General features: G+C 45.9%; 1 protein-coding gene across 1 annotated transcript in view; it reads left to right on the top strand.

The window, feature by feature from the left end:
- The window catches only part of SPRED1 (sprouty related EVH1 domain containing 1), a 144,683-nt gene that overhangs the window by 51,788 nt on the left and 66,938 nt on the right, over positions 1-25,957 (top strand). Inside the window, exon 2 of the mRNA XM_040332864.1 lies at positions 18,343-18,517. Within this exon, the coding sequence (XP_040188798.1) occupies positions 18,343-18,517 (175 nt within the window). The remainder of the gene's footprint in view (positions 1-18,342; positions 18,518-25,957) is intronic.

Below are 25,957 nucleotides of genomic sequence, written 5' to 3'. Positions count from 1 at the left end.
CACAGTTATGTAACGGTTTCCTTGCCCCGGGCTGTGAGTGAATAAGACAAGGATATACACAGCCTTCTATTCACAGGTCCTAGGAGATGAGTTCATGAAGTATAAATGAGGAAACTCTGTGCCAAACAGTGGCACCTTACACTGTAATGGAGCGGTATGGGCCTGCAAAGAGATAGGAGTTGGGGCACGGATCGACAGACATTTGTGTTTGAACTACTTTTCTTCTCTATAAAGATTTATGTGAATGCAGAAGCATTGCATGGGCAAATAGACACTCAACAGCAAGTAAAAGAAGGTCATTTTTCGAGAAAGCATGAAGCCTCGTACACACGACCGAGAAACTTGACGGGCGAAACACATCGTCGAGTTCCTTGTTAGGCTTTTGAGGATCTCGGCGAGCCAAATGTCCCCATTCCCGTCGAGGAAAAAGAAGACATGCTCTCTTTTTGGCTCAACGAGATCATCGACAGTTTCCTCATCAAAAAGTGTACACACGACCGGTTTCCTCGGCAAAAAAGAAATACCAGCAAGTTTCTTGCTTGTTTTTGCCGAGAAACTCGGTCGTGTGTACGGGGCCTGATACTTCCTTTGCTCTTTAGATTGGTGCCTGTCTACAAGAATCCTATTGTAGATCAGTTTAATTTTCAGAAAACTTGCCAATGTATATACATGTTTTATTCCTGGATTCTATAGCTGGTAATCTATAGCTAAAGCTCATTTCGGCCCCCAGTCTGACACCTAATTGGGGGGAAAGAAAATTGCATGTGATGTCAGAAGCAATCATTTCCACCAACAATCGTGGAACTAATTATTTCCTCTTACCATTGGAAAGAAATAACTGAACTGTAGGTAGGTGTACTACTTTATCCTTTCAGCTGAGACATGCCCGTACCATTTCCTGCCCTGCTGTGATTAGACATGTGCATTCATTTTCGTCCGAATTTCGAGTATTTTCGTTTTAACAAACAAAAACAAACCCGCAGAATCCGAAATCTGAAAGATCCGACATAAAAAAAGGCTTTATTTTCGTTTTCGTTGCTACAACAGTTCGATATAGATAGAAGATTCGACATGACGCTGACAATAGCAATCTGTGTCTATCGAATCTGCGGTGGAATATGCGTTAACTCTATTAGTCCAAGATTATTCTACAAAGAGAGGAAAAATTCGATATAGAGAGAAAAGATTTGACATTATAGAGACAGTGGGCCAGATTCAGATACATTTACGTTGCTCCACGGCAGCGTAACGTATCCCATTTACGTTACACCGCCGCAGGTTTACAGCGTAAGTGCCTGATTCACAAAGCTCGTATCTGTAAACTTGCGGCGGTGTAACATAAATCCGCTCGGCGCAAGCCCGCCTAATTCAAATGGGGCGGGCACCATTTAAATTAGGCGCGTTCCCACGCCGAACGTACTGCGCATGCTCTGTCGGGAAAATTACCCGACGTGCATTGCGCTAAATGACGTCGCACGGACGTCATTTGTTTAGACGTTAACGTAAATGGCGTCCAGCGCCATTCACGGACGACTTACGCAAACAACGTGATTTTTTTAATTTCGACGCGGGAACGACGGCCATACTTAACATTGCTTAGAACACCTAGGGCTCAGCCCTAATTTTACGACGCGTATCTCGACGGAAACAACGCAAAGTTAGAGCGACGGGTAACGCGGACGTTCTTGGATCCCCGTAACTAGTAATTTGCATTTTCTATGCCGACCGCAATGGCCTCGCCACCTAGAATTGCATCCTAAGATCCGACAGTGTAAGTCAATTACACCTGTCGGATCTTAGGGCTATCTATGCGTAACTGATTCTATGAATCAGCCGCATAGTTAGGACGGGCGGATCACAGAGATACGACGGCGTATCAGGAGATACGCCGTCGTATCTCTTTTGTGAATCTGGCCCAGTGTTGGGGGTAGACCATTCGACATGAACGACGAAGCAGAGAAAAACATACAAACGTTGAATCTGTCATTGAAGGCTTATGGTGTCTATCGAAAGTTCTAAGAAGATTCGACAAGCAGCTAAACTGTACGACGACGCAATTGTACATTTCTGGTCAAATGCTCAGCCCATAGGCTATAGAAGAATTTGAATGTTGGTTGACTAGTAATAATAATTTATAAATATAATTATTACTAGTGAATTCTTCTATAGCTTGTAGGCGAAACATTCGAAATGTACAATTGCGGCGTCGTACAGTTTAGCTGCTCCGTCGAATCTTCTTAGAACATGCGACAGACACCATAAGCCTTCAATGACAGATTCAACCTTAAAGCGGGGGTTCACCCTAAAAAAAAAAAAAAAAAATTTCTAGCATGCCATCAAGCATACTAGCGCGATCTACAGTACACCTTTCTTTTATTTCTAGGCGCCGTACTCATTGTTTACTGCCGTAATGAAGTTTCAGACTCCCCGCGGGGAATGGGCGTTCCTATGCACAGGGAAGATGATTGACGGCCGGCTATGGCGCATCACGCTCCCCGAAGATAGCTGAAATAGGACTTGCCTCTTCACGGCGCCTGCACAGTCAGCTCCGATGTCTGTGCGCAGGCGCCGTATAGCGCCGTGAAGAGGCAAGTCCTATTTTGGCTATCTTCGGGGAGCGTGACGCGCCATAGCCGGCCATCAATCATCTTCCCTGTGCATAGGAACGCCCATTCCCCGCGGGGAGTCTGAAACTTCATTACGGCAGTAAACAATGAGTACGGCGCCTAGAAATAAAAGAAAGGTGTACTGTAGATCGCGCTAGTATGCTTGATGGCATGCTAGAAATTTGTTTTTAGGGTGAAACACCGCTTTAATGAGTTCGGATTTTCGGACTAATGCATTAACAAAACAAAATAAATAAAAACGATTTTCGGGAGTAACTAAATACATTTATTTTTCGGACAAAAACACAATTCCGAAAACATAATATTTCAGTGTGCACATGTCTAGCTGTGATCATGGAGACATCTGCTCCATCTTTGGCTAGCCTTATTGTGCTGTGCATTAATGTAAGGACGTGGAGGGGGCATTATTAACCTGTATGCACAGATTCTGCTTCCTGCTTTTCACAGGTTGAAGGAAAGAGAATTGCTCAATTCCCCCAACAACACAATCAGTGTAAATGGGTTATCCACTTTTGTTTTCTGACAGCGGGAGGTTTCCCCGTATTAGAATACAATAATCACTGCTGGCGGCTATAGCAGCCGGAAGTGATCATATGAAAAAACCCAGCAGGCTGGTTGTACTGAAGTCGATCGATAGATGGATCCAAATTCGACCACTTCCTGCTGAACCAGTTGTTTTTTGATCCACCTATGGCAGGTTTTACAGTTTAGGATTGAAGCAGACAGGTCAGCATACCAGCCAAGCACTAAGTAATTTCGGAAGAAGGTCAGCAACGGTAGCCACTGTATTTCTCTTGACAGGTTTCCTTTAAACTGAGTGCTTGCATTGCAATACAGAGCTTTAGGCTCTAATCTGTCGGCGTACCTCTTGACCTTTTTTTTCTGATGCAAAGCTCTACTGTGTGGCGTTTCTTGTTCCGGTGCACTAAAACGCAGATATGTTGAGGTGAGTGTGCGTTACCACATCACTAATGTATGACACTTTCCCTATAAACAATCTTCATGAGGTTTTAACAGAATTTTTACTACAGGACATGTTTAACACATTTTTCGGTGTAAAATCAGAATTATGATTCAGAGTTTTTTGTTTTGTTGTGAACATTTCCATAGTGATATGTTAAAGATTTGAAAATTTACAGCACTTTCCATAAAAAAAAAAAAAAAAAAAGGACTTTAAGTTCAGTCAATGAACATTGTTTTAAATCAAGTACTGTATAGGCGAAACTTTTTTTTAAATTTTGGTCTAGTTCAGATTAGAACCTCTACCAGGTTTGTATTGCCTGTGATCCTGCTGGGAAGCCTTTTCTTATCGTCCTAATGTCCACTGTCCAATGGAAAAATCCAACATTTTGATCTGCCGCTGGAATTGGAATAGAGTCAGGGCTCAAGTCCTACGGGAACGCGTGGGAACGGAGTTCCTGCACTTTTTTCACAGCAGGAACGCAGTTCCCTTTGCAGGGCTAGAGCAGCCGAGCCACCCGAGCCGCCCGAGCCAATCCTTCACTAAGCGGCGATGCCCAGCTCGAGTCACTGTCAGGGGCAGGCCATCCTTAGTAATCCTTTATGTTACTGGCCGCTTCCTGTATATGGATTCACGGGTATTCCGTCACTTCCTCGAAGCCGCAATGTCTCCTGGGAGCTTTTGGCATTGTTCTCAGGAGACATTGCGGAGGTCTGCCGCGAGTTATCGCGGGATTTACAAAGAACTTGCTTAAAGTTCCGGCTATAACATAAAGGATTACTAAGGTACAGTGGATCGAAAAAAAACAAAACATGCGATTTAGTAATTATGCATATGAGCGTATCATTTTTTATTTTTTTTTTGGTGGGGGAGTGGATCATGGGTGGGAGTTCCCAGACTTTTTTCCCCAGGACTTGACCCCTGAATAGAGTGGACATTTTCCAATGAAGACAAGTTTTCCAATGACGACATGGCAACTAAGAATGGATTTCCCTTTCTACTTTGGGGAGTTGCCTTTTACAACTTTTTGTCCCTACATAAGATGTATAAAAATCTCCCCAATGAGACACAAACAAAAATGGATAAACCCTTTCCCATTCCACCCAAAACCAAATAATGCATTGGCTATAGATATTGGGCTAGATTCACATAGCCCGTCCTAACTTTGCGGCGGCGTAGCGTATCGTGTTTACACTATGCCGCCGTAAGTTAGCGAGGCAAGTACATGATTCACAAAGTACTTGCCTGCTAAGTTACGGCGGCGTAGCCTAAAGCGAGCGGGCGTAAGGGGCGCCTAATTCAAAATAGGCTGAGGGGGCGTGTTCTATGTTAATTTGTGTTGACCTGACGTGATTGACTTTTTTTGGAACGGCGCATGCGCCGTCCGCCTACATATCCCAGTGTGCATTGCGGCAAAGTACGCCGCTCAGGCCTATTGTTTCAACGTGGACGTAAATGACGTAAATCCCTATTCACGGACGACTTACGCAAACAACGTAAAATTTTTGAATTTCGACGCGGGAACGACGGCCATACTTAACATTACTATTCCAGCTATTTGATGGAATAACTTTAGGCCTGAAAGTTCGTTACGTAAACGGCGTATCTGTACTGCGTCGGCCGGGCGTATGCTCGTGAATAGGCGTATCTAGTGATTTACATATTCTACGCCGACCGCAATGGAAGCGCCACCTAGCGGTCAGCCTAAATATTGCACCCTAAGATAGGACGGCGCAAGCCGTCGTATCTTAGATAGGTTTAAGTGTATCTCTGTTTGAGAATACACTTAAACTTAGGTCGGCGCAGATTCCGAGTTAGCTCGGCGTATCTACTGATACGCCGGCCTAACTCTTAGTGAATCTACCCCTGTTTCTCTATTAGAAAGCAAGATCACATTTTCTTGTTGTTTTCTTAGAGGGGTGGAGGGGTGGAGCCACAGAAAAAAAAGTTTAATTTCAAGGTTTTAAATGCACTTAAGATCCCAACGTGGTTATGCTAGTGAATGGGATGGGATAAAGCATCTATGGTTTGACCCAGAGGGGCCCTAGGGATCAGGTAAATGGCTCCTTGAACCTTAGATTGGTTTTAGTTTGTTGATATACATATATCGGTATGCTCAGGGGGGGGCCACCAGTCCTCCTGTAGGGAGCCCGGGCACACAGAGGGACCCAAACACCAGAGGGAAGGAGGGGCAATTACAGGATGCCCTGTGCAGCTCTTGGCAGCAGCTGAAAACCCTCCCGCCGACATTTAGCTGTTGCAGGGAGAGACACAGACACAATTGTCGGCTTCCTTGTACTGTTAAAAAAATATATATATAATTAACCCTGTATTGTTTTAATCCATTGTAAAAAAAAATAGAAAATTGTAAAAAAATATTTAGTAAAAATTGTAAAATAAAATATATATATATATTTTTTAAATGATAAAATGTTTTTGTTCAAAAATGTTGACAACTATTTAAAAAAAGGGCTAATTCACACAGCTTCTCTGTAATCTGTGTGTCCACTAAGAATGATTTTAGTATATTTATTGTGAAAATGTTTTTTTATATATATATATTTGAGGGGGGCCCTGCCAGGTAGGCTGTACGGGGCTGTGATTTCTAACAGCAGCCCTTGGTATGCCTAGTGTGTTATTGTAGTGAAGCCCATCCTTAGTGGCCCATCACAGTTGCATCATCTGAAGCCATCTATACCAGCTAAGGTCCAGCCTCATTACTGTGTGATGTGAGGATACTCTATCGTGGTCACAACCAACAGAACTGGGAGGGGGAAGGTAATCGCCAATGTTCTTTGCACGATTGTAAGTTCACAAAAAGGACTGCAAGGATCTTGCAGTATACCAGGAATAACCAAGTGGAATGCAGTCATTGCCTGGAAAGCTCCTCAATGATCTGCTCTGTCATCGTATAATATGTATGTTTTACTGTTGTGTATAATGAGGTTTGTTTCACATTCAGCTTATCATACTTAAAATGGACCCTTGTTTCATAGGGTCCTAATTCACTTTAGCTGGATGCTATCTCTAATTCTGGGAAACATTTAAAGTCTCTCGCATGTAGTGTTGATTTGTTTTGGAGGCAGACCCACTGATTAAAATATCTTATTTGTCTGGAAAGCAGTCTTGGTGGAATGTTGTCCTGTTCTCCGGAAAGCCATTTCTGTTACGTCATTTTCTTTATCGTGACACGGCTTTTTCCTGTGTTAGTAAGCCTTACATGGGCATAAACTTTCCTCGCTCTATTTAAATGCCTATGACAGTTAACATGTCAGAACTAAACAAAAAAAGCAACCTGCTTAGGAAAAAAGTAAACAGTAAAAGCATGAAGTGACCTATTAAACATCTATAATGTTAAGAGCCGGTTCACACTGGGGCGGTACGACTTGCCGCGCGACTCAGCAAGGTGATGTGCAGATGACTTCAGAGGCGACTTGCAAAATGACCTCTGTATTAAAGCGGAGGTTCACCCTCAAAATGAACTTTCCAGCATCCTTAAAGCGGAAGAAAACCCATCAATTTAACAGTTTGAAAAAGCAGTTACATTCCTGGCATGCTAACTGTCACATTGGAAGTGCTCTCAACCAAACTGTCAAACCATCCAATGGCTGGTGTCATAACTGATCACATGTGCAGCATCATGGCAGTTGAAGATTAAACAGAGGCCAAGACGCGCCTTAGCAGCCGTCAATCAACTCCTCTTCGCTTAGAAACGCCCATTCCCCGCAGGATTCCCCACTCGGAGCCGGAAAACAAGGGCTCATATAACGATAAGTACAAGTAAAAAAAAAAAAAAAACAGCATACTGCAGATGTTAGCAGTATGCTACAGCCAATGTCAAAAAGTGGATTTTTGGGTGAACCTCCGCTTTAAAGTTAATGGAAGTCGCCCTCAAAGTAATACAGGAACCTTTTTCTAAGTCGGAGTGACTTGAGTTGCTCCTATTAGAACGGTTCCATTGTACAGAACGGGACGCGACTTGTCAGGCAGCTGACGAGTCTCCCCTGTGTGAACCGGCTCTTAGGCCTCATGCACACTAGAAGCCTTTCCTACTGGCAGCAGAGTTTTGGCAGAAAAAACTCCAGACACTTGTAAATGTATGTGATTTGTTTAGACGCGTTTACAGGCATCAAGCGCTTGGGTGTTGATTCATTTAATTGGACAAAATATAATTTTTTTCTGGCCATTGAAATGAATCAACTCTCAAGCGCTAAACAATTAGCGATCACACACACGTTTAGATGCTTTTAGGGCTCTTTCACACGGGCGGTCCGCCCAACGGACTCCGCTTTGCTCCGCGGCAGATCGACCCTTTTCTGTTCATGCATGAAAGTATCCTGTGATATCAGCTATCTCCATAAATTCATGGTATGACCAGTTTGGTGCAGATGAACTAAAGTGGTCTGCACAGAGTTTTGGCATCAACCCTTCTGACCACCTTCAGAATGAATTGAAGCCAGGTTTTCTTGTCAAAGTCTCGTGGACAGCCTTCCCAAAGTAGGGGAGGCTTTTATTGCTGGTGGGGGGTGTCAAATCCATATTAATGCCCATGGTTTGGAATAGTACATCCAACAAGCTCATATACTGTACGTGTGACCTGTGGCCATATAGTGTGCATGTACGTAAACACAAGTACCCTCTTTAGCCTTTTCAGTCACAGGCTCACCATAGTATTGCCATTCCTAGCACACATTAGGCCTGTCTTATGACTCCACCTGTACCTACAGAAGCACATCTGTGTTCCATCCCACACCTGCTGTTATCCATCAGTGCAGATAATCCAAGCATTCTAGCAGGGACTCACTGATGAGGAACTGCCAATGGATTGCATCTATTAGTGGTGCTTGATGCTGAGTTTGTTACTGTATGTGAGACAACCAGGATTGACCATAGAAACAAACTACTTACCCTTACAAGCACCCTTAAGCCACTAATATATGGACCTAAATTAGTTTAACAAGGACCGGTCCAATTTCGATCCATGTATTGGCAGGGTGGTTGTCCAGAAGTCGATTTTTGCCGATCGTGCCGGCAGCCCTGGTAAGCGCATTCTGATGAATGAATGAATGACTTGTATAGCGCAACTCATGCGAACTGAATCGCCTCTGGGCGCTTTTTCCAGCCAGAGTCTGCTTGGCTGGTGCGGTCATTTTACCCCGTAGGATCGTGACACGCTTGGGACACACAGTCATACATATATATACTGGGCCAATTTGGACAAGATCCAATTTACCTACCAGCATGTCTTTGGATGGCAGGGAAGTCTCCCTGCTGTTAGAATACAAAGACTCGGCAGGAGGATTCACCCATCCACACATCGAGGTGTCAAGTCATTTTTTTTTCCGTTCAACCTGCTAGTTGAACGAAGAAAAATAAATCATGGGCAGCTTTACACTTGTTTATTTTAGTGTTTATTGACCTTACGAGGCTAGAAGAAGGAGCAGATGTGAAGAGCTATTGTTTATGTTGCAATCCAGGTGCACTGTGAGTTCTTTGCTCCCCTGAGTTCACCTCGGGGTGCTTATTATTTCATTAAGCGGGCCGTGATGGGAATTCTCACCTTGCTCACACTGGTTGGCTTTGGTACTTGGGATTGCTGACCCATAAACAAGCATGTAACAAATTAAGTCAGAACCCATCTGCTTACCTGCATCAGGCCAGAGACAAAGCCTATGGATCAGAGTGAGTCAGGCAACTCGTTTTTTCAAATGAGGAGCTTGATCTTATCACTTTGTTCAAATGATATGTGTATTCTGCTTTGACCAATTAGGATACTAAAAACAAAAGTAACTTGTATAGTTTTGATCAGTTTTAAGGATTGTTTATTCTAGTTCCTTATGTACTCTAGATCTTGCAATACCTAGCATGAAAAGCTTGGATGTACATATAGGGCCAGATCCTCAAAAGAGATACGCAGACTTAAAGCGGTAGTTCACCCTCCTTCACCCTCCTAGACCATTACATTCGGCATCGTAGCGCGAGCTACGGTATGCCGGTCTTAAATTTTTAAACCCCGTACTCACTGTGCCATCGATGATTGAAGTTTCCGACTCCCGCGGGGAATGGGCGTGCCTATGGAGAGGGAGGATGATTGACGGCCGGCTCTGGCACGTCACGCTCCCCGAAGACAGCCGGAGTAGGTCTCGGCTATTCACGGCGCCTGCGCACAGGCTATGCGCAAGCGCCGTGAATAGCCAAGCCTATTTCGGCTATTTCCGGAGAAGCGTGACGTGCCAGGGCCGGCCGTCAATCACCTTCTCTCACCATAGGAACGCCCATTCCCCGGATTATTCAATCAACGATAACACAGTGAGTACGGGGATAAAAAATGTAAGACCGGCATACCGTAGCTCGCGCTACGATGCCGAATGTAATGGTCTAATAAATGCTCTAATAAATGCTCCGGTAGGTACCCACGTGGTGGGTGCCTACCCACGTGCACCCACCACGTGGGTACCTACCGGAGCATGATGGGACGGTGATGCCTATATAAATGTGATGCAAGGCGCGCTTCCATCATTACAGCGACAACAGGCGACGAGACAACATCGGAAGAACAGAAGACCAGAAGACCCTGACGCCACAGAAGACCGCGCCGGCTGCCTGTTTGAAATCGAGCTAACACACAAACATAGCAGGCAGCCAGCGCTGAAGAAGAAGGCACCGGAGAGCTGCAGAAGAACCGGGGTTCGCCGAGTCAAGAGCGGAAGAGGGGAGAAGATGGAAGAAGCCCCCCGGAGTCCGGAGAAGCCCCCCCGGAGAGCGGAAGACCCCCGGAGAGTGGAAGAAGAAGCCCCCCCTGGTAATTGAGCTAATAACGAAGACAGGGGGGGCGTCCGGAGCAGAATAATAAAATATTTTAAAAAGCCTTGTGTTGTGTGTTTATTAACTTTTACTTTTTGCCTCCAGGTGAATGGATAGGGGTACGATGTACCCCATATCCATTCACTTAGGGTGGGGGGCCGGTATCTGGGGGCCCCCTTATTAAAGGGGACTCCCAGATTCCGATAAGCCTCCGCCCGCAGACCCCGACAACCAATGGCAAGGGTTGTCGGGAAGAGGTCCTGTCCTCATCAACATGGGGACAGGGTGCTCTGGGGTGGGGGGGCCCGCAGTGCGCCCCCCTGCCCCAGAGCACCCAACCCCCCCCATGTTGAGGGCACGCGGCCTGGCACGGCTCAGGAGGGGGGGGGGGCGCTCGCTCGTCCCCACTCCCTTCCTGGCCGGCCGGGTACCGTGCTTTGGATACGGGTCTGGTATGGATTGTAGGGGGACCCCCTACGTCAATTTTTCGGCGTAGGGGGGGTCCCCTTACAACCCATACCAGACCTAAGGGCCTGGTATGCTCCTGGGGGGGAACCCATGCCGGTTTTGTTTTTTACAAATTGACGTGGAGTTCTCCCTCGGGAAAGCATACCAAATGCCGTCGCTGCAATGGGCCTTTACAAGGTGTGACTAACTTTACACTTTGTAAAACGAGCCCTAATTTTACACTTGCAAAATAACACTTACGGCGCAAAAAAGAAGCTAGAAAGCTTTGTGGATCGCCTTAAGTGCTAATTTGCATACTAGCAACGGCATTTCGACTCGAAATGCCCCCAGCGGCGGATGCGGTACTGCATCCTAAAATTAGGCAGTGTAAATCAATTACACATGCCGGATCTTCTGTGTAACTTTGGAAAAAGCCTTTTGAGGATCGTTTCCAAAGTTACACACAGACTGAACAGCACTTAAGTCGGAGTATCTCTTTTGAGGATCTGGCCCACCATGTAAAAGCCCATTCCAGCGACGGCATTTGGTATGCATTCCCGAGGGAGAACTCCACGGCAATTTGTAAAAACAAAACCGGCATGGGTTCCCCCCCAGGAGCATACCAGGCCCTTAGGTCTGGTATGGGTTGTAAGGGGACCCCCCTACGCCGAAAAATCAACGTAGGGGGTCCCCCTACAATCCATACCAGACCCGTATCCAAAGCACGCTACCCGGCCGGTCAGGAAGGGAGTGGGGACGAGCGAGCGCCCCCCCCTCCTGAGCCGTGCCAGGCCGCATGCCCTCAACATGGGGGGGTTGGGTGCTCTGGGGCAGGGGGGCGCACTGCGGGCCCCCCCACCTCAGAGCACCCTGTCCCCATGTTGATGAGGACAGGACCTCTTCCCGACAACCCTTGCCATTGGTTGTCGGGGTCTGCGGGCGGGGGCTTATCGGAATCTGGGAGTCCCCTCAAATAAGGGGGCCCCCAGATACCGGCCCCCCACCCTAAGTGAATGGATATGGGGTACATAGTACCCCTATCCATTCACCTGTAGGCAAAAAGTTAAAGTTAGTAAACACACAACACAAGGCCTTTTAAAATAATTTATTATTCTGCTCCGGATGCCCCCCCTGTCTTCTTTATTAGCTCTATTAGCAGGGGGGGCTTCTTCTTCCACTCTCCGGGGGTCTTCTCCGCTCTCCGGGGGGGGTTTCTTCTTCCGCTCTCCGGGGGGGGGGGGCTTCTCCGGACTCCGGGGGGCTTCTTCCATCTTCTCCCCTCTTCCGCTGTTGACTCGGCGAACCCCGGTTCTTCTCCAGCTGTCCGGTGCCTTCTTCTTCAGCGCTGGCTGCCTGCTATCTTTGTGTGTTAGCTCAATTTCTAACAGGCAGCCATCGCGGTCTTCTGTGACGTCAGGGTCTTCTCTTCTGTTCTTCCGATGTTGACTCGTCGCCTGTTGTCGCTGTAATGATGGAAGCGCGCCTTGCATCCCATTTATATAGGCATCACCGTCCCATCATGCTCCGGCAGGTACCCACGTGGTGGGTGCCTACCCACGTGCACCCACCACGTGGGTACCTGCCGGAGCATGATGGGACGGTGATGCCTATATAAATGAGATGCAAGGCGCGCTTCCATCATTACAGCGACAACAGGCGACGAGTCAACATCGGAAGAGGGGAGAAGAACAGAAGAGAAGACCCTGACGTCACAGAAGACCGCGCCGGCTGCCTGTTAGAAATTGAGCTAACACACAAAGATAGCAGGCAGCCAGCGCTGAAGAAGAAGGCACCGGACAGCTGCAGAAGAACCGGGGTTCGCCGAGTCAACAGCGGAAGAGGGGAGAAGATGGAAGAAGCCCCCCGGAGTCCGGAGAAGCCCCCCCCCGGAGAGCGGAAGAAGAAACCCCCCCCCGGAGAGCGGAGAAGACCCCCGGAGAGTGGAAGAAGAAGCCCCCCCTGCTAATAGAGCTAATAAAGAAGACAGGGGGGGCATCCGGAGCAGAATAATAAATTATTTTAAAAGGCCTTGTGTTGTGTGTTTACTAACTTTAACTTTTTGCCTACAGGTGAATGGATAGGGGTACGATGTACCCCATATCCATTCACTTAGGGTGGGGGGCCGGTATCTGGGGGCCCCCTTATTTGAGGGGACTCCCAGATTCCGATAAGCCCCCGCCCGCAGACCCCGACAACCAATGGCAAGGGTTGTCGGGAAGAGGTCCTGTCCTCATCAACATGGGGACAGGGTGCTCTGAGGTGGGGGGGCCCGCAGTGCGCCCCCCTGTTCCAGAGCACCCAACCCCCCCATGTTGAGGGCATGCGGCCTGGCACGGCTCAGGAGGGGGGGGGGCGCTCGCTCGTCCCCACTCCCTTCCTGACCGGCCAGGTAGCGTGCTTTGGATACGGGTCTGTTATGGATTGTAGGGGGACCCCCTACGTCGATTTTTCGGCGTAGGGGGGTCTCCTTACAACCCATACCAGACCTAAGGGCCTGGTATGCTCCTGGGGGGTGAACCCATGCCGGTTTTTTCTTTGAAAATTGGCATGGAGTTCTCCCTCAGGAATGCATGCCGAGCGACGCTGTCATTTTTTTTTTTTTTCCCGACGCAACTTTTTTAAGCCGTCGCGATCCTCAAAACTCGGCGTAACGTAACTTCGCGCATGCGCAGTACGGCCGGCGCGGGAGCGCGCCTCATTTAAATGGGACTCGCCCCATTTGAATAGGAACGCCTTGCGCCGGCGGAATTTTAGTTACACAGCCTGAAATTTCTAGATAAGTGCTTTGTGGATCGGGCACTTAGGTAGAAACTTTAAGGCAGTGTAACTTAAATGGGATTTTTTAAGTTACGCCAGGTTTTTGTGGATCTGGCCCATAGTTCATATGAAATACAGCAACACTCTTGGTGATTATATGATGATCACATGTGCTAGGATAGGAAAGTCAACCTGTGCTCTGTTAATACAGGACAAGGCCCTTGCAGTATTTTAGAAATTCTTTCCCTTTTGCTTCCCAGTCGCTCCGTTTTCTGCCAGTTAAAAGTGTATCTAAACCCCAAACAAAAAATGTAATACTGTATATTGCAGTTTACCAGTCCTTGAATGTAATGGTTTCATTCGTTTTCTTTTTTCTTAATTTTTTAAGCAAGTTTTTTCCTTTATTTGCACCTGGGGTTTCAGTCAGTAACACACTTCCAGTCGGTGACTACACTCCCTTCTTTAGTGTATCCCTTAGGCTGCATTCACACCTGAGCGTAGGTCGTTCGGTCGTTTTTTCCGGCGTTTTTTTTCCGGCGTTTTGTCGCACATATTCATGCTTATTTGCGTGTTTGCATACAGCGTCGTCCGACGTTTTTGTACTTCAACGTTTTTTATTTTAGCCAATAGGAAAAATCATCATCTTCTCATCACTTGTTGCTATGTTGGTAGATTTTTTTTATCTTCTGCCTGGGTGAAATGTTCTATTGATTAAAGCGACAAAATGCCCGTAGAAAACGCTCGTTGTCTCGCTAGTCGATTGAATCAAGCGTTCCCATTACTTTCTTTGGGAAATAGAAACGCTCAAAAACGCCCAAACTGCCCGATTCGCGTGACAAAAAAGGGTCCGGAACTTGTTTGAGCTTCAGGCGTTTAGCTTCAGGCGTTTTGGCGTGGAGATGTGAACCATCTCCATAGACAGTAATGTATTTTTTTCCCTCTAGCGTTTTTGAGCGTTGCGCTTCAGGCGACAAAACGCTCAGGTGTGAATACAGCCTTAGCCACCCTTGGACAGTAGCATTTTCAACCTGTGGACTGGGGTAGAGTTAAGCCCTGTACGCACAGACTGAATATCAGGTGGCATCAGCCGGTTCAATAGAAACCAGACGACATTTTGCCTGTATGTATGGCAAGCGGTCCAACAGAAGCTGGCCATTCGGAAAACAGACGTCTCTCTGCACATGGTGTGAACGAGGCCTTAAAGAGACATCAACAAAACCTGGGGAATGCCCAGGGAAAAACCAAGCCTACTTACCGACCAGCTCGCAGAACAGCCAATTAACCTGTCTAACAGTATGCGTTAAAAACAGGGGTTTTGTCTGCTCGCATTTGCAAACGCATGCGTGAGCCACAGAGCCGCGCCAAGAGACATACCTGAAACTTCTGGGTACAGGGATCATATGTTTAATTTGACAGAACAGGTTACATGGAGAGTTTTCAGCCCTGTACGAACGCTGACTGAGACTGGTGCTTACAGGCTAAACATTGAACAGAACAGTGAGGGAACTAAAAAAATGTAAGGGTAACTTGCTGTGACACTATACTCCATCTTGTTCAGACAGGCGTTCTGGGAAGGCTGCTCACGAAAATCATTGACTTTTGCTGGCAGGCAGGAACAGCTGTGACCAGAAGCTTGTACAAATCAATGACAGGTACTCATTGACTGACCCTGAATAGAGGTAGTTTGCATCCAGGGGTGACATTTCTGGACACAGCTATTTGGCCAGTTTGTATGAGCCCATAGCCACTTTTGAACACAGCAGCCTAACTTCCCAAGGTTACCCATTTGAATGAGTCCTAAAAGGTACACAAGGAGCACAGCCTACCTGCTCAGGACTCCGGGCTTTCATCCAGCCATTGCTGTAGTGTACGAGTCCCGAGCAATCAATTTTTGTGCCCCCAATGTGTGCTGCTTGTTGTCTCTCATACAGAAAACCTGATGAAAAAAAATATTACTACTAAGAGGTTTCTCCGTATAACCACCAGTTGGATATAAGCCTGTCTCGGCTCACTTACAGTACTGGCTTAATTCAATTTGTGCCATAGTGATTGCCTTCATTCCTAGAATTACACTTGAATGTGTCTGGAATAGGACACACACATGGCGCTAGCTACGTTTACATGCATTTTGCATCTTCAGGTGCCCCAATGTGCATTGAAACTATGGGTTACCATAGAAACGAGCGACTCCTTATATGTCCATGGCTCAGCATGTAGCACATCTATCTAATCACTCACACTACAGATTGCTGTTTTAAAGGAACCGTTTCTAAGGTTTCTTTTTTTTTCCTAAGGTCTTTTTTGAAGGCTAAACGCATTTAAAACATTGTTGTGTTGTGTACAAAATTATTCCCTTTCTGTGTATAGGGTTTAAATGGCAGTTTTAAGGAGCATGTCATATCATTCATTGGTGTGCTAATACAGTCTAGGGACTACCGGTAAGTTATTAGAAGGTCTTTAAGTTCAGGTTAATGTAAATCTATATAGTCAATTACAGCTGGATTTTTCAAGCCTTTCAGATAATTCCCAAACATTACTGTAGCATCTTTGTACATGATTCTATGTTGTGCAGCCTCTGACTCTTATGCCTTGTACACACGACCGAACATGTCCGCTGAAACTGGTCCGTCGGACCAGTTTCCGCGGACATGTTCGGTCGTGTGTAGGGCCGACCGAACAGTTTCCCGGCCTAGCGGACAGGTTTCCAGCAGACAAAAGTTTCTTAGCATGCTAAGAAACTTGTCCGCTGGAAGCCTGTCCGTCGGACATGTCCGATGGTCAGTACGACTCATCGGACATGTCCGCTGGCCCGAAATCCCACGCATGCTTCGAAGTGATTCGACGCATGCGTGGAAACAATGAACTTCCTGGTGCGCGCACGTCACGGCGTCATCGTCGCCGCCACGTCACCGCATATTCTGTCCGCGGGGAATTTGGTCTGATGGTGTGTACACACATCAGACCAAATGATCCCAGCGGACATGTCCGATGAAAACGGTCAGCGGACCGTTTTCATCGGACATGTTGGGTGGTGTGTACGAGGCCTTAGAACTACACCCCCAATTTCAAAAACACTGGAACGCTGTGTAAAATCTACATAAAAACAGAATGCAATGATTTGCAAATCTCCTAAACCCATATTTTATTTGCAATAGAAAACAAATCAAATGTTTAACCTGAGAAGACGTACCATTAAAAAATAAAATAAAAATTAAGGTCAATTTGAAATTATTGGCAGCAACATGCCTCAAAAAAGTTGGAACAGGGCAACAAAAAGCTGGCACAGTTAGCGATAGTAAACAAGGAAGAGCTGGAGGAACATTGTACAACTAATTTGGTAATTGGTAACAGGTCAGTAACATGATTGGGTATAAAAAGGGCAGACCATAGTTTGCATACCTTGGGACAGGTCTGCAGTCCTATTCTCAGTTGCAGAAGCAAAGTATTTAGGTACAAACTTAGGGCCAGATTCTCAAAGGCGTTACGACGGCGCAACACCATTAGCGCCGTCGTAACACCTCATCTGGCCCCGGGTATCTATGCGACTGATTCTCAGAATCAGTTGCGCATAGGTACCCATTAGATCTGACAAGCGTAAGGCTGTTACGCTGTCAGATCTTAAAAGTAATTTTTTTTCCCGCCGCTAGGTGTCGCATCGTCGCTTTTCCCCGTCGTCTATGCAAATGAGGTAAGTACGGCGATTCCCGAACATACGCGAGGTCGACGCAGCGAATTAACGTCGTTTGCGTAGCGTACCCGACGCGTAAGGTTGCCCCTGCTAATTAGCAGGCGCAACCAATGTTAACTATGGCCGTCGTTCCCGCGTCGAATTCAATAAAAATTACGTTGTTTGCGTAAGACGTCCGTGAATGGCGTTGGACGCCATTTACGTATACATCTAGGCAAATGACGTCGGGGCGACGTCATTTAGCGCAATGCACGTCGGGTAATTTACCTGACGGAGCATGCGCAGTACGCTCGGCGCGGGAGCGCGCCTAATTTAAATGGTGCCCGCCCCATTTGAATTGGGCGGGCTTGCGCCGAGCAATCTAACGCTACACCGCCGCCCAGGAGCCCAGGAGCAGCGCGAATGTATGAGAATCTGGGCCTTAGTGATTTGGGATTGGGTGAGATCCTTTAGTAGTTTATCTGTGTTCTCTGGTGCTGGGAGTGGCCCATATCTCTTCCCCTGACCCATCGCATTGCTTCCTCCAAATGAAGTATATATTACATTTTGGTAGAAATTTTGTAAGAAAGCAGGGAAGCCAGTTTGAGGGGAAAAAAGACCTGGGGTGTGTGGGTTCGTTGTGACTTTTATTTTCAAAGAGCATAAAATAGATTTCAATTTGTTTCCTTATAGCAAAATACAATTCTGATGATGATTATACTGGTAGACATTTCTGGTTAGGAGCCGTGTGCATTTTCATTCAGATTTTTTTTTAGTTGTGCAAGTAGCACAACATCTACCATACAGTTGAATTGAACTACATGAAAAACACAAATATGTGTTGTATTTCCTATTTAATTCTATTATCTGCTTTTGCCGAAAAGATGTATCTAAAATAAATTTTAGAATGCATTAAAAATAAAGTGTGTGTCTTGAAATGCGAAAGCGTGTAGCAGCCCTAAGCTGTGTCTTCTTAAAAAAACATCCTGTCTTTAGCTTTTATGAGTGTTTGTTTTATAACAAACAAGTAAGGAGCTCAACCAACAATCAACCAACATGTATTTGTCCTTCTTTTGCAGTGATAGTTATGCACGCGTGCGAGCTGTGGTGATGACGCGGGATGACTCAAGTGGCGGGTGGCTGCCACTTGCAGGAGGTGGACTCAGCTGTGTCACCGTGTACAAGACACTCCACCCTGAGGATAATGGCAGCTCAGATTTTCTTGTCCATGGAGAACGGCTCAGAGACAAAACGGTGAGAGATATTTCAGAATTCCATGCTGTTTACTTTGTATCCTTCATGTATGTGCTTGTCCTTTGTGCTACCACCTATAGCTGCCACACTGTTGTACAACGCTCCTGGTGTCCTTTCTTCTTCCTTACCCATACCCTCACCCCTGTGTATATGCATATTCTATCCTTGTCCTCTAGTTAGAAGTTTATACATTTTTTTGTTACAAACTATACTGGACTAAAGAAGACCTCCTACTGGCTTGACATTCTTGTACATAGAGGATTTAGCTTGTACTTCCTGCAGTCAAGTGTGTTACTGGCATGAACACCCCGCCAGCTTTAACACTGTGAACCGAGTGATCAAACACAGCCAATCACTCGGTTCTCACAGCTCCCTGAGCAGAGAGCCGATGACTGTAAGTCACCAGCTCTCTGCTCTCTATTGCTCACTGGAGCACTGGGCTGGGGAGGGGTGGGGAGCAGCCAGCTCAGTTTCTCGGCGGCATACTGAGGTTGAGCCAGGTGCCGGTCCAGACATGTGGGCGGATTGCCGACCATATGGTCGCGATCTTGCTCGAGCCTGGACCAGCACTGTGACATCAGTCAACAGCAGGCTTCAGCCCGCTGTTTACTGAAAACGGGTCACAGGAGTGCAGAACAAACTGTACTCCTGTGATACACAGGAGAAGTTCAGCCAAACGATTTTTGACTGTACGTCTCCTCTAAAAATAAAGGAAAGAGAGTCTGGAAAAGGGATTGGTAAGCTGCAATATACACCAATCAGCCATAGCATTATGACCACCCACTTATTATTGAGTAGGCCCCCCCTTTTGCTACTAAAACATCCCTGACCCATCAAGGCATGGACTCCACTAGACAAAGCATCACACTCCATCGCCTCGCCTTTCTCCCATAATGCATCCCGATGCTGTCTCTTTTCCAGGTAAGCGATGCTTATGCACCCGGCCATCCACATGATGTAAAATAAAAACACGATTCATAAGACCAGGCTGCCTTCTTCCGTTGCTCCATGGTCCAGTTCTGCTGCTCACGTGCCCATTGTAGGCGCTTTTGGCTGTGGACATGGGTCAGTATGGGCATCCTGATTGGCTACACCGCTCTATACACAGAAAAATGTGATTCATTGTGTGTTCTGACACCTTTCTGTTGAACCAGTATTAACCTTTTCAGCAATATGAGCTGCAGCAGCTCTTCTATTGGATTGGACTACACAGTCTAGCCTTTCCTTTCTATGTGCATCAATAAGCTTTGCCCATGACACTGTGGCCGGTTCGTTGGTTTTCCTACCTTGGACCAGTTTTGGTAGGTCCTGACAATTGCATACCGAGAACATCCTACAAGAGCTACGGTTTTGGAGATGCTCTGACTCATTCGTCTAGCCGTTACAATTTGGCCCTTTTCAAAGTCACACAAATCTTTACACTTGCCTATTGATTCATAGAATCAGTTACGCATAGCTAGCCCTAAGATCCGACAGGTGTAATTGAATTACACTGTCGGATCTTAAGGATGCAATTCTAGGCTGGCCGCTAGGTGGCGAGGCCATTGCGACCGGCGTAGAATATGCAAATGAATACTTACGGCGATCCCCGAACGTCCGAACGGCCCGTCGATCTAAATCTACGTTGTTTCCGTCGAGTTACGCCACGTAAAACTAGGGCTGAGCCCTATTTGTCCTAAGCCATGTTAAGTATGGCCGTCGTTCCCGCGTCGAAATTTAAAAATCAACGTTGTTTGTGTAAGATGTCCGTGAATGGCGCTGGACGCCATTTACGTTAACTTCTAAGCAAATGACGTCGGTGCGACGTCATTTAGCGCAATGCACGTAGGGTAATTTACCCGACGGAGCTTGCGCAGTACGTCCGGCGCGGGAGCGCGCCTAATTTAAATGGGACTCGCCCCATTTGAATTGGCCCGCCTTGCGCCGGATGGATTTAGGATACACCGCCGCAAATTTCCAGGTAAGTGCTTTGTGGATCGGGCACTAACTTGGAAAAATTGCGGCGGTGTAACTTAAATCGGTTAAGTTAAGTTGCGTCCGGGCTACGTGAATCTGGCCCATTGCTCTTGAACACACTATTTTTCTTCCACTTTATCTTTCTAAAAGCGAAACACCAAACGTGGTGCAGTGTAGTTCTTCCTTTATTTTCCTGTTTGTCCACATTGACGTTACCCGTGTGTTTTCTTCCCCTTATAAGTACATCATGTCCGTTTTTAATCCAGTTGGCTTTTCATTTATTCCCACAAGAAGCAGATGATATACACGGCTCTGTTTTTCATTTTTTTAATCTATTTGCAGTTTTGTGAAGTAATTTGTGAAAAGCAGCTAGATTCGGGATTTAAACATAATTATGATGGAGTGAACCTGCAAGCATTGTTAAACAGAAGGATTACTTCTGCAGTGATGTAGGCTGCATGTTCTTTCCATCCTTTTTTATCGTTTTTTTTAAAACATCTGTGTTCTTATGTATCTGATAAGCATACATTTGTGCTGCTTTATAGCTGCATTTGCATGTGCTCAATGTTTAAATCCTAATGGATAGAATAAAGGAACAATTGTTGCAATGAAATGCACTCATTGATTCTTTCATACTTTACTGGAAATTTGAAAAGGGGGTCATTTTTTCCTTCAGACAACTTTATGGATGAGGCCCAGTGAAAAATATTCTTTAAAGTGAACCAGTACTTACTAATTTGGGGCAAAGTAATGTTTGTTTTGGAGCATGTAGGATAAGGCAGGGTTGACAAATTTTCTTGGAATCTAGGAGCCAGCTAAAAAAGTTAGGAGCCAGAAAACGTACCCCGTCCCGACGAGCTTGCGCGCAGAAACGAACACATACGTGAGCAGCGCCCGCATATGTAAACGGTGTTCAAACCACACATGTGAGGTATCACCGCGATTGGTAGATCAAGAGCAATAATTCTAGCCCTAGACCTCCTCTGTAACTCAAAACATGCAACCTGTAGATTTTTTTTAAACGTCGCCTATGAAGATTTTAAAGGGTAAAAGTTTGTCTGCATTCCACGAGCGGACGCAATTTTAAAGCGTGACATGTTGGGTATGAATTTACTCGGCATAACATTATCTTTCATAATATTAAAAAAAATGAGGATAACTTTACCGTTGTCTTATTTTTTTATTAAAAAAAGTGTAATTTTTTCCCCAAAAAAGTGCGCTTGTAAGACCGCTGTGCAAATACGGCATGACAGAAAGTATTGCAACGATCGCCATTTTATTCTCTAGGGTGTTAGGATAAAAAAAATATATAATGTTTGGGGGTTCTAATTAGAGGGAAGAAGATGGCAGTGAAAATAGTGAAAAATTACATTTGTTTTCGCTGGCTGAGCGGGAAAAAAAACAACTATCATTTATAGACAACTTTAGTCATCAAGCGGAATTTTTTTTTATAGTCATACATTCTTGTAATTTCAGTTCAGGGACATTAGTAGTTTCCCCTTTTCTGCATTTGGACATCCAGTTTCCTTAATAACTTGCAGATGACAATTGTCTAGGTGTGTAGAAGAGAAATGAAACTTGTAGTACAGCAATGCTAAATCGCTGTAAAGCGCCTGAAAAATGCCTCATCTGCAATTCCAGTGTGAAAGCGTGCTTTCACACTGGGGCACTGCGCTGGCAGGACGTCAAAAAAAGTCCTGCAAGCGATCCTAAAGCGCCCCTGACCATTGAAATCAATGGGAAGTGCATGCAAAGTGCTTCAGCGATCTGCGGGTACTTTTAACCCTTTGGTTAACCCGCTAGCGGCCGAAAAGCAGCAAAAACTAGCGGCGCTTATACCGCCGACGTCCCCAACGCTGTCATTGTGAAAGGGCTTTTATAAACCAGAGAGATCTGGTGCCAGGGTCCTTTTAAAGAAACATCCCAAACATGGCCTTGATCCTGTGGTTAGCATTGTTATGGTAGGTGTTGGTGTACACATACTAGGACTCCGGTGTCATCCATCTTTCTGTTCCTTATAAGTGCCCTGTATGGCTGTCAGCATTGTGCACCACACTTCAGCTCTGAAAACATGTGCCTGTTGCACTTGGTCACCATGCCTGTTGCAGGATTCTGGTCTCCATGGTGACGGTGCAGTGTGTCGGTATAGGATAATGAGTCTGGAGGAGACAGACTGTTAGTGGATGAAAGCCACAGGATTCTGCATGAATCAGTTCACTCCTGGCATGTTGAAGCCGGTGGCGTGTGAAATCCAGGCACCGGGCCAAATGGGGTTTGCTGGTCATGTTTGGGAGATGGAGCCAAGTATTACTGGGCTGAAGAGATCCGGGACGTAGACTGTGTGATCTGAGGCTGCAAACAGCTATGGCTTATTTTAGCGATCACTCTGCTAGATTCAGATATTGATGTTTACCTTTTAGGCTATGGAGGTGTTCACTGGCTGTTCTTTGAAGGGAAATCCAAGGGACTTTTTAACAAGAACATGTTATGAATCAATACTGGAACCTTTTCATGAGCACTCCTTTTGATGTGACTTTCACATTCTTGCGGGTCTATAGATGTTAATAGACTCTCTGTATTGTGTCTGTCTCTGTCAGAGAAAGGAGGCAATATCCAAAAATGGTGAGATGAAATAAAGGGCAGGATAAGCGGCATTGTTTGTATGTTTTTAATTTGTATGAGAAGAGAGATATATAGTGTGGTGCCAGATACCACACCATACCTTTAGGCCTCGTACACACGACCGAACATGTCCGCTGAAACTGGTCCGTCGGACCAGTTTCCGCGGACATGTCCGACCGTGTGTGCGGCCGACCGGACAGTTTTCCGGCATAGCTGACAGGTTTCCAGTGGACAAATGTTTCTTAGCATGCTAAGAAACATGTCCGCTGGAAGCCTGTCCGTCGGACATGTCCGATGGTCAGTACGACTCATCGGACATGTCCACTGGCCCGAGAACCCGCGCATGACGTCGAAGTGATTCGACGCATGCATGGAAGCATTGAACTTCCGGGTTCGCGCACGTCGCCGCGTCATCGTCGCCGCCACGTCACCGCGTCGTCTGTCCGCGGGGAATTTGGTCTGATGGTGTGTATAGCCATCAGATCAAATGATCCCAGCGGACATGTCCGATGAAAACGGTCCGCAGGTTTAGGAGATATTCTTTATACCTACAGGTAAGCCTTATTATAGGCTTACCTGTAGGTAAAAGTCAAAAAGTGGGTTTACAACCACTTTAAGTCCTGTAAGTTGCAGGGTGTGGCCATGGATCCATCACATCCTACAGATGCTCAATTGAACTGAGATCTGGAGAATTTAGAGGCCAAATCAATTCCTCAAACTCGTTGTTTTCCTCAAACCATTCTTGAATTCATTAGACCAGGCCACCTTCTTCCATTGCTCTGTGGTCCAGTTCTGATGCTCACATGCTCATTGTATGTGCTTTTAGCTGTGGATCTGGGTCGACATGGGTTTCCTGACCAGTCTGCGTCTATGCAGCCCGATACACAACAGAATGCAATGCACTGAGTGTTTTGACACATTTCCATCCGAACCATTGATTCAGCAATTTAAGCTACACTAGCCCTTCTGTTTGTTCAGAATACACGGGCCGGCCTTTGCCCCCCACATGCGCCTTGGATGTCCATGACCCTGTTGCTGGTTCACCGGTTTTCCTTCCTTGGACCACTTTTGGTAGGTCCTGACCACTGCAGACCGGGAACATCCCACAAGGGCTGCAATTTTGCAGATGCTCTGACCTTGTCGTCTAGCCATTACAATTTGGCCCTAGTCAAAGTCACTCAACTCTTTCCCATTTTTTCTGCTTACAACACTTCAGATTCAGGGACATGTTCACTTGCTTCTTAATATACAGTATATTGTAATGAGATGATAAATTGTATTCACTTTACCTGTCAGTGGTCATATTTTTATGGCTGATCAGTATATTTTGGGAGAAACAGCAAGACATGGGCTTTAAGTAGCGGTTGTGTAAGAATTCTTTTTTGAAAATAAGGATATTGTTAAGGGTATGTTCATAACACATGCAAAGACTGCAGTGAGCGGCTGTTCCAGTGCAGTCCCACTGCATGAACAAGGCAAAATGGCTTGTCTCCTCTGTGCCCGGTTCAGACCACTGTGTTGCGGTTCTGTGTGGGCAGGGTGTGGTGAAAAAAAGTACTGCATGCAGTACTTTTTTTCAGCTTAGTGCAGCGGCCAGCAATAGAACTTAGTGGGATGTCTGTCTGGCATCTCAATAAACTAAAAACTGTGCTGATATCGGCCCCACCACACCGCACACCAGCCGCCACGTTGCAATACAGCGGCTGGTGTGAACGAGTCATTAGTTACATAGTAGGTTAGGTTGAAAAAAGACACAAGTCAATCAAGTCCAACCTGTGTGTGATTATACTTCAGTATTAACTTGTATATCCCTGTATGTTGTGGTCCTTCAGGTGCTTCTCTAATAGTTTCCTGAAACCATTGATGCCCCCCGCTGAGACCACCGCCTGTGGAAGGGAATTCTGTATCCTTGCTGCTCTTACAGTAAAGAACCCTCTGCGTAGTTTAAGGTTAAACCTCTTTTCTTCTAATTTTAATGAGTGGCCACGTGTCTTGTTAAACTCCCTTCCGCGAAAAAGTTTTATCCCTATTGTGGGGTCACCAGTACGGTATTTGCAAATTGAAATCATATCCCCTCTCAAGCGTCTCTTCTCCAGAGAGAATAAGTTCAGTGCTCGCAACCTTTCCTCATAACTAATATCCTCATGACTCTTTATTAGCTTTGTTGCCCTTTTTTGTAGTCCCTCCATTTCCAGTACATCCTTCCTGAGGACTGGTGGCCAGAACTGGACAGCATACTCTAGGTGCGGCCGGACCAGAGTCTTGGGCCAGATAAATATATGGATGGCAGTGCCTAGTGTCATTTTATTTACAACAATATGTTTATTATTATAATGATATTTTTACTAATAATTATAAGTATTGTTTTCAAAATATTCATGTCTTTATATATAATCAGGGAGGTAAAAACATTCTTCTTTCTTCCACACTGCCCAGTCGTGTTGTCGATGTACTAGGACATATTGATTAGCCCAGCCTCTGTATAAAGCGTGCCTTTTTCAGCCTTGTCGGAGTGACTGCTTTTACCAGCTGGGATTCATCCTGCCTTTCCCATCAGTAGATGTACTGATCTGGTTAATGCAAGAAGCAGGTTTCCCTTACCAAGGCCTTGTCTGGTGGCTCCATCCCCCCTCGCTCCCCAGACTCCGCTCAGACTGCACGTGGGCCGCCTAAATCCCTGAAATCTTTAATCATCTTCCTGTTATCTCTTCCAGCAGGGGATCATGTAGTGCATTGCATTACACTTTTCTCAAAGTTCTTTTGGAGCAATTATACAGTGCTAGGAAAAAAATAAAAAATCACCGGGGAAGACCATAAATCAAATGTTAACCCTTGTGCTGCCAGCACTGCTTTTTCATTTTG

The sequence above is a fragment of the Rana temporaria genome, chromosome 13, assembly GCF_905171775.1.
Source record: "Rana temporaria chromosome 13, aRanTem1.1, whole genome shotgun sequence".
Classification (NCBI taxonomy): Eukaryota; Metazoa; Chordata; class Amphibia; order Anura; family Ranidae; genus Rana; species Rana temporaria.
This window is presented reverse-complemented; position numbering and strand designations above follow the sequence as displayed.